The sequence below is a fragment of the Schistocerca serialis genome, chromosome 3, assembly GCF_023864345.2.
Source record: "Schistocerca serialis cubense isolate TAMUIC-IGC-003099 chromosome 3, iqSchSeri2.2, whole genome shotgun sequence".
Taxonomy (NCBI): Eukaryota; Metazoa; Arthropoda; class Insecta; order Orthoptera; family Acrididae; genus Schistocerca; species Schistocerca serialis.
The window spans coordinates 795,036,792-795,047,016 of NC_064640.1; the positions used below are offsets into that span (position 1 = coordinate 795,036,792).

At 39.3% G+C, this 10,225-nt stretch overlaps 1 protein-coding gene across 2 annotated transcripts in view; it reads left to right on the forward strand.

Moving 5' to 3' along the window:
- Positions 1 to 9,499, forward strand: part of LOC126470635 (cuticlin-4) — a 253,555-nt gene extending 244,056 nt beyond the window's left edge. For both annotated transcript variants that reach the window (XM_050098614.1, XM_050098615.1), the window contains exons 8-9: positions 659 to 823; positions 6,650 to 9,499. In XM_050098614.1, the coding sequence (XP_049954571.1) occupies positions 659 to 823; positions 6,650 to 6,856 (372 nt within the window). In that variant the 3' untranslated portion in view covers positions 6,857 to 9,499. The remainder of the gene's footprint in view (positions 1 to 658; positions 824 to 6,649) is intronic.
- The last annotated feature ends 726 nt before the right edge of the window (positions 9,500 to 10,225 follow it).

A 10,225-nucleotide genomic window follows, 5' to 3' on the forward strand; every position in this document is an offset into this window, starting at 1 on the left:
TGAATCCATGGACCCTGCATGTCAGTAGGGGACTGCTCAAGCTGGTGGAGGCTCTGTAATGGTGTGGGGTATGTGCAGTTGGAATAATATGGGCCCCCTGATACATCTAGATATGACTCTGACAGGTGACATGTACGTAGGCATCCTGTCTGATCACCTGCATCTATTCATGTCCATTGTGCATTCCGACAGACTTGGGCAACTCCAGCAGGAAAATGCGACACTCTGCACATCCAAACCAAACTCCCCAGAAAAGAACATTACTGAGCGTATCTGGGATGCCTTGCAATATGCTGTTCAGAAGAGATCTCCACTCTGTCATACTCTTACAAATTTATGGACATCCCTGCAGGATTCATGATGTCAGTTCCCTCCAAATTTACTTCAGACATTAGTCGAGTGCATGCCACATCATGTTATGGCACTCCAGTGTGTTTGTGGGGGCCCTACGCAATATTAGCCAGGTGTACCAGTTTGTTTGGCTTTTCAGTGTATGTTTGCAATGCATTCCAAACGAGGCTTCAGAATTTGTTGCAGCAGTAGCTCATTTTGAACTACATGTCACAAATGCCCAAAACAATTACTCATAAATAAAACTGTGTATACAGAAATAATGCAAACATAAAATTATATAACATTACCTTTATTATTTATCTAGCCACCACTTTGTGGGCGTAGAGGCTCCCGCAGGCGCCGTGCAGCCAAGCCAAAGGATGCAGAGACTGGTACTCCAGCTACCATTGAAGTATACAGTGGTCTTTATGTTAATGAAGCCACTGATATAAGCAAAATGGACAGTTTTGATGATGTGTCAAGAGAGAAGGTATGTTGCATAATAGTTATATTGATTATTATGAAATACACATGCAAAGGTAGGGGAATTGTATTGCTCCACCTGCCTTTCTTTACCAAAATTGATTGCCAGGGTTTAGGATTTTAATTGAAATTATTGTTAAGTTTACTAAAGTAGGTAACATCTAAATCCAAAATAAATTCACAGATTGTATGATAATGTTCCAAGAACATATTCAAAGTTTTACTTTATGAAATACGCAGCAATGAGGATTGACCTTACATATTCGTTGAATTTGGGTTCTGGGAAAGAAAATTTTGGTTCTGTAATTTTATATTTTTAAATTCCACGCTCCTAGCATACGTTAATTAACACGGCTGTTGTCATAAACCAATTCAGACATAGAGCTGCAGAATCAAAAACTACATGCACACCACTCCAAATCCTAGTTATTAAGTTTGTTTTATGTAAGACGAGGCAATATAATTCCCCAGAATTTGTACACATCACATATAAAGTGAATGTACTTATCACTAACAACGGTTTACAATTAGCTTTAAAATCCCCCTATGATGACAGAAATCATGATCTTTAGTTAAATATATGGATAAAAATATGACAGAAGCAAATCATGTACTTTTATTTGGACCAATATTATACCTTACCTCTTTGTTTTAATGATTATGAAGAAATCTCCATTCCAATGGATTAAATGTTTTCATTAATAACATAGACATAATGTGTCTGTGATATTTATTGTTACAGCTATCACAGTATTAATGCATATAGAACAGCATTTGTGATTTTCCATATCTGTTGCAAGTTCTGTAGTTAGTCTTAATGTCAGTCCCACACTTAGTTCTTAGTGTATAACCTGAAAAGAAATGTACAGTTGACAAAACAAAACTGTTCGCATGGAAAATAGATATATGGGACAAGTTGACTAAAAGAAGGGACTCATAGTTTTACTAAGTGGGTTCATCATTAATTTTCTAAACTTTGTGAATCCATCTGGTGGTGATTCTGTTGTGCTAATACTTGGCTGGCATCATATTACACTGGAAAATCCAGGATGGAATAATGAAAGAGTTATGAAAAGGATAGATTGCTATGTGCCATATAGTGGAGATGTTGAGTCGCAGACAGGCACTTCAAAAAGACTGCTAAACAAGTGAGCTTTTGTTTTGGCCAAAAGGTCTTATAAAAAAAAAAAAAAAAAAAAAAAAAAAAAAAAAAAAAAAAAAAAAAAAAACACCACGCGCGCGCGCCCACACACACACACACACACACACACACACATTCACACAAGCAAAACTCACACACACCAGACCAATGTGTCTAGCTGCTGACACTCAATGGCCAGAGACAGTTGTCATGTGTGTGTGAGTTGTGCTTGCAAGAACGTGGGTGTGTGTTGTCCACTTTAGAAGAAGGCCTTTTGGCCGAAAGGTCACTTGTTTAGCAGTCTTTTTGAAGTGCCTGTCTGCAACTCCACATCTCCACTATATAGAGAGTAGCAGTTGATCCTTTTCATAGTATTATCATATCACATTTTTGTGATAGACAATGCAAGAACAAAACCCAGTCACATAGACTTCATGGGACCATTTAAAACACATTATACCCAAGAAATAGAAACCTGATGGGCAAATAACCCAGACATCATTTTTGATTACGAAGTTATGTAGAACAACCTATTTGAGAGCAGTAACAATTAATGTTATAAATGGCCTCTGGAAAATGGGACTCTTCCCATGTAACAGGCATATACTTAGAGACAGTGACTTTGCAATACACTAGGAGTTTGACATGCAAGATACAAAAATGGAGTAAATGTGAATCGAAATGGTGTCAGATCAGTTCCTGACATCAACAAGCCCCATCAAGAGCCATCAGCTCTAGCAAAATCAGCATGTTTTGAACCTTCTAAGTAACTAACATCATCTCCATACAGGCATATGGGGAACATTTGAAACAATTTAGAGAGAAGAAAGCTGTAGCGGAATTAAAGGTGACACGTTGAAATTTTTCCTTGAAAAAGGAAAAGATAAAAACATAGGAAACATAATCTTCCAGTCACTCAAAGTCTGGTACAGATTTAATTGAGGGCAATGCTTCAGATGTGCAATCTGAAGGAAAAACTGATTGCACATTCTGCAGTGCTCATTTCTTTGAAGACTAACATAGAGAAATGGGCGCAGTGCATGGAGTGCTATTCTTGTGCTCCTGAAGAATATTAACTTGAAAAAGAGTTTTTGTATGCCCTGGCTGCACTTCTGTTGCACAACAATTGCAGAAAATGTTGGAGAGGCAGTAAGGAAGACAATATTACTGTTTCAGGGTTTGCCTGCTCTTATATTCACTGATAATGTTTTCTCTGATTGTCTCATATTAGGATTCATTTATATTACCATTTGAATTGGCTTGTTTTTGCTTTATTCAAATTTACATGCATTAAGTATTAAGAAGCACAAATCCAATAGATAAAACTTAAAATACAATTACTTCACACAGATTTCTACACTCCTGGAAATTGAAATAAGAACACCGTGAATTCATTGTCCCAGGAAGGGGAAACTTTATTGACACATTCCTGGGGTCAGATACATAACATGATCACACTGACAGAACCACAGGCACATAGACACAGGCAACAGAGCATGCACAATGTCGGCACTAGTACAGTGTACATCCACCTTTCGCAGCAATGCAGGCTGTTATTCTCCCATGGAGATGATCGTAGAGATGCTGGATGTAGTCCTGTGGAACGGCTTGCCATGCCATTTCCACCTAGCGCCTCAGTTGGACCAGCGTTCGTGCTGGACGTGCAGACCGCGTGAGACGACGCTTCATCCAGTCCCAAACATGCTCAATGGGGGACAGATCCGGAGATCTTGCTGGCCAGGGTAGTTGACTTACACCTTCTAGAGCACGTTGGGTGGCACGGGATACATGCGGACGTGCATTGTCCTGTTGGAACAGCAAGTTCCCTTGCCGGTCTAGGAATGGTAGAACGATGGGTTCGATGACGGTTTTGATGTACCGTGCACTATTCAGTGTCCCCTCGACGATCACCAGTGGTGTACGGCCAGTGTAGAAGATCGCTCCCCACACCATGATGCCGGGTGTTGGCCCTGTGTGCCTCGGTCGTATGCAGTCCTGATTGTGGCGCTCACCTGCACGGCGCCAAACACGCATACGACCATCATTGGCACCAAGGCAGAAGCGACTCTCATCGCTGAAGACGACACGTCTCCATTCGTCCCTCCATTCACGCCTGTCGCGACACCACTGGAGGCGGGCTGCACGATGTTGGGGCGTGAGCGGAAGATGGCCTAACGGTGTGCGGGACCGTAGCCCAGCTTCATGGAGACGGTTGCGAATGGTCCTCGCCGATACCCCAGGAGCAACAGTGTCCCTAATTTGCTGGGAAGTGGCGGTGCGGTCCCCTATGGCACTGCGTAGGATCCTACGGTCTTGGCGTGCATCCGTGCGTCGCTGCGGTCCGGTCCCAGGTCGACGGGCACGTGCACCTTCCGCCGACCACTGGCGACAACATCGATGTACTGTGGAGACCTCACGCCCCACGTGTTGAGTAATTCGGCGGTACGTCCACCCGGCCTCCCGCATGCCCACTATACGCCCTCGCTCAAAGTCCGTCAACTGCACATACGGTTCACGTCCACGCTGTCGCGGCATGCTACCAGTGTTAAAGACTGCGATGGAGCTCCGTATGCCACGGCAAACTGGCTGACACTGACGGCGGCGGTGCACAAATGCTGCGCAGCTAGCGCCATTCGACGGCCAACACCGCGGTTCCTGGTGTGTCCGCTGTGCCGTGCGTGTGATCATTGCTTGTACAGCCCTCTCGCAGTGTCCGGAGCAAGTATGGTGGGCCTGACACACCGGTGTCAATGTGTTCTTTTTTCCATTTCCAGGAGTGTAATTAACAGCCATACAGTTGTATCATATGTTGGCATGTAAGTTGGTGAATGTGATACCAGGAAAGTTTCATATCAGGGGTGAGGCTAGTATGAAGTCAACTCACCAATGGTATCAGTTACCTATCCAACAAGACACAGAGATGGTTCAGCTCTGGATTTATGTCTCACATCTGTGAGACTCTCCAGTGTATCCAACATTACGTCCTACAGCTGATCAGGTGTGCGTGGCACCAGTGTCAGCCAGTGTAAATTCATGTGATGCTTGAACAGACCAGTCAATCAGGTCAAAATCAGTCTGTTGTGAAAACCATAGCTGCAGGATTCATCTTGTGTGAACTGTTGAGTGATGCTGGAACTGGATCACTCCATTAGGATAGCACATCCTTACACTCAGCATCACAGTATGTTTCACAAAGCACACAGACTGATTTGTGGTGAGGTGACCCTAAATTTGATGAAGTATCCCTGGCCCCCTGGCCCATCTGATGACACGTACCCCTAGCATGGGAGAATGATGCCACCATCACACAAATGCCACACCACACCACTGTGGTCTGTATACCATCACAGGACTTTCATTCACTGAGCTAAATATTGCCTCATTTGAAAAGATGATGTTGTACCAGTCACAGTCTACATTCAGTTTAACGAAGACAAGTCTATAAAGCTTGGGATTATCAGAGAGGGCCTCTTTAGTAGCAGCCCTATGGGCTGTAAGACCATATCTCATAAGCAGTTGTGAACTGTTTATGAGCATCCAGGGAAACGGGTCTCATTCTTGAATTGGATGGCACTTAAAAATGGATGTTCCATCCAGCTGTCAATAAACACATTGTGTTGCTGAGGCATCAACATCTTTCCTAAGCTTGACCCTCAAAGGGGCTGCCACTTTATCCACTTCTACGCACAGAAGGTTGAACACCGCAACTGGCTGCCACTTCATCCACACTGAAACCATCATAATGGATGAGTGCCAGTATCCTACCTCTTGTGGCCTGTGTATGGTGAGACATCCTGGCAGTAAATGACTGTTTGTAATATACCTGTCTGTGGTCCAGTGTGTTATCCATTTGGAATAACTTGGCTATACCATATTATGCTTGCAATACATCAATGAACAATACAATGTAAAAATAATATAGCCTGGAGGGGATACTGAATCTTACTAACTTCACTGGAATTGCAAAACTTTAAATGCTGCCTACTGGCTGTCAAGTAACAGTACAGATTTTCTCCTATTTGTTAATTTGAGGCAGAAGCATCTCAGTGTTTCAAAGAGATAAAAGTAAGTGTTAAAATTGTACACACAACTGAAGATACCCAACCTTATCAAAACATGCAAACAGTTTTGTTTTGTTGATTGTACAGCTGCAGTCTTCCCATGTATAAGAATTACATGGGTGGATGTATTAAAGCTATTAGAAGAGCCCACATTCTTCCATGATTTAAAACAGAGGTCACTCTTTCACTTAAAATAGTTGAATCCACGGATAGCACAATTGGTTCTCCAATGCCCCATCCCAGTCCCTCAGTAACTTCATTTCCTAACATGCAGCCAGTGTAAGTATTCTAAATATTCAAATGATATTACTAAATATAAAAAATGTGTTTATCCCTTAACACACTATTAACCTACCATTTTGTGATTCCTCTCTGTTGCTGTTACAGAACTATGCTTATATAAAGCAATTAACTAAATAGTTTTCTCATAATCATTATGTTATTGATTTCATTTATTACTTTTATTAGTGTCTGTTGTTCTTTAGTCATTACATCAAAAATGTCTATTTAAAGAATATTATAAATCATGTGATTAATAAAATATGAAAGCCCTCCATAGATTCCACAGAATACAGTATTGCTTGCTTTAATGAAAGTGGAAGTATTGAGATTTTATTTTGTATTTTTTCAGCAAGAAGAAGACCCAAACAGCATATGTATTTCTCAAAAGCATTTTGCCATTGGAATAGCAGTTGCAGGCCTTATTTTGATGCTTGCAGTAATTGCTGCTATCCTTATATTGCTTGCACGGCGGCGTCACAGGAAAGATGTTTCTGCCACAGGAAGTTCCATATATAGTGGCCCTTACACTAATACTGCATATAGCCACAGCAGTTGAGCTGTAAAATAGGGACTTTCATCAAAATATATATTTTATATGTCTTGGTGATAACAGTGAGTGCTGATGAAAACAGAGACTGCTAATGCCAAGACATATATTTATTACTGCAGAAGATTGGGATTTTACTATAAATTCTTGTTATTGCCACAGCTATCAACATCATGTGCATGTTGAATCATGATAGATGTAGTCACTTTTAGAGTGTGATAGACAAACTGTGCTTTCCTCTAGGATGACAGTGATGGTGTGTGTGTGTGTGTGTGTGTGTGTGTGTGTGTGTGTGTGTGTGTGTGTGTGTGTGGGCGTGTGTCGTGTGTGTGTGCACGTGCGCACGCGTGTAAGAGAGAGATATTTAGATAATTTTCTTTAACAAATGTTACTTGTTTCTGCTTTTATAGTTATTGGTAGCTGGAAATTCACACTGAAAACAGTATAGACGTCAAAATTCTTCTAATATTATCATATTTTCTCTTCCTATGGCTAGTAACAAAAATTTGTAGTAAAAGAGCTATAACACTGGAGGGAAAGTGTACTGTTGGCAAACTTACTCTCATAAAGTTCTCTGGATCATGTGAACAGGGACATTGGCAAATCCTGTGTCAAATGTTTGCAGGCAGATATCCCACAATCTTCTGGCACTGGTACTGTAAATGTGATCCATTATCAGAATTTTTGTATCAAGCTATAATATCTGTTGTTGTTGTTCACAAATCCATTTATTAAAAGCTGTTTTTTATGATTATCCATTGTCAACTAACACTTTTCTGTAGTGTTATGGGACTATGCACCTATTTAAGCACAGCACAAAAACATGAATAGGTCACAATCACATTGTTTCATCTTAAATTTGATTCATAACATAAAAGTGAGACTTGTTGCGTTTATTTAAGATTACAGTGAAAGTGACAATCAAAGAACAATATTTTGGCTCATTGTTTGTTGCCTCCATCCCCCATTTCAAGTGACAAAGGTCTGAAGACAGAAATAGACCTATGTTTTGTAACAGAAGTAGGTCAAAAGAAGTTATTGATATAAATATTTACCTTGATTTAAAATCAATTTCTGTGCATGAAAGTCATTTTTGTGCATAGAGAACAAAGGTTACTATTCAAAATTAGAGTCATATTATTAATTTATACAGGAATCTCCCACAGTCTGAACGTAGACAAGTTGAAATCTTTCTTGTCATGTCATACGTCTAACATCTACATTGCAGTTCACTGAACACAATCTCAGATATTATTGTGCAGCACAGTGTCATGAAGTCGATTTTTAATTTAAAAATGAGACTTGGAGAATAACATCAAGAAATGTTACAAAACATTAAAATAATGATCTGACATAATGTGTGTGTGTGTGTGTGTGTGTGTGTGTGTATGCGTACACGCGCATGCGCACACTTTTAACAAAAGAAAGAGAGAGGGATGTGTTTTGATAGAAGCATTTTTCTGATTGTGTACAGGATTTTACAGTTAGCTTGGAGATACAGACATGCAGAGGGTTAGCAAAGCCAATATAAAAATGGTAATTATTTTCATATGATTATCATAAATAACAGGGCACAATAAATCTGCAAATACTGACATAATCTTAAAGAGATTGGCAAACCTTATTTAGTTATACATTCATATCTAAGAAGGAACGTAATGAAACTGCTGTAACATTCCTTAAAAATAAGAATTTTGCAGATGACACTATTGTTATGCAACACAATACTAGATATTCCATTTACCTTCCCTAGATTTTTGTGCAGATTCTTTTCCCCGAGATACAATGAACAATCAAAATCAACATCCCCCCCCATTTTATTACTTTTTAAATAGTGTATGTGCTTTGCTACACCACTGTGTTTAAATGGAACTGCCTGGTAAATTGACACAGTAATTGTCTTTATGGTGAAGGGATTTGCAGTTAAATGCTACTGTCAAGTGAAAGTTGGGTGCATTTATACTTTTGTGAATGAACCAATTTCGGTTTATTTTCATGATATGGCATTGGTTCACAGTTTCATTGTGAGCTAAAGAATCCAAATGACTTGATAAAATAGCAGACTAATGCTGTCATAATGTTGTGCAAGTCCATTTCTTTATACAGTGTGGACTAAAAGGCATATTTTCACTGCCAGTATTTAAACATATGACTGCCATTTGTATTTTAGTTATACTAATTCTAAAATGAAATTCTGGACCTCTGCCACTCTAAATTGAAAACTTCTGTACATAGATACTATGCATATAATACATTTACTCATTGAAGTAATAGTTCTCATTACTAGAATGTGAGAAATGACAGAAAAGCTCGACAGAGCTCATGAACAAAATGTAGTGGTAAGATCTATAAGAGAATAACTAAGAGTATCCTAGTATCACAAAAACATGTCTGAATCAAAACTAAATTTTGCTGGATATTTTTCTGGTGTTCTGTGATTCTTGTCTTAGCCTAAGAGTAACAGAAGAGGCTATATGATACTCAAGGCTATTTAATCTGCTTAATTTTATTTGCAGTGTTTTGAAACAAATACTGAATAACACTGATGTAATGACATGTACACTATTGTGAAATGTATTACTAAAATAATTAATGATTTCGCTGTTTAAGTGTACATCCAAACTAATGATGCAAAATACATCATAGTAAATACTTGTTTGTCTTTCATATTTTTCACCAAATTCTTATATTCTCTTCCCCTCCTCCCCCTTCCTCTCCATCCACACATTTTACAAACATTACTCTTACTTTCTGCTTTTAAGTTTTCATATTTTTATCTTATGTCAGTGTCATTTATTGTTTGTCCTATGCCTTCAGTAGGATCCCTTTGATTAAACTTTCTGTTAAAAAACATGATTTGAGAGAAATACAGATTTCAGCCAAAATTGAGCATTTAATTAAATTCAATGACAACAAGTGAAGATTTGTGCCAGACCGGAACTCAAACCCAGATTTCCAGCTATGTTCGAGTTTCCACCTTAAACTGCTTTAACTATCTGGATATGCTTCCCTCCAACACAAATTCTCAAGTTGTTGCACACTACATATGTAGCATCCACCACCCATCATCCTCATTGCTCACAGCTTTACCTGACTACCACAAGAGTTCAGGCATAGTATGTATTCACACTAAAGTTATCATTACCATCAAGGTGCATATATATTATTATATATGTCATATCTGTTCTGTCAGACACACATATAATAAGGTTAAAACAACTCTCTTTGTTCCTATACTTCCATCTCGAACAGCAATAGCAATACTTCATCAGGTGTGAGAGACTGTCTGGGAATTGTTTATGAAGCAAGTGATTTCTAATGTAAGGTGGGTGCATATATTTTTGTCACACATGCCTTAAATGAATAACGAAGTACTAT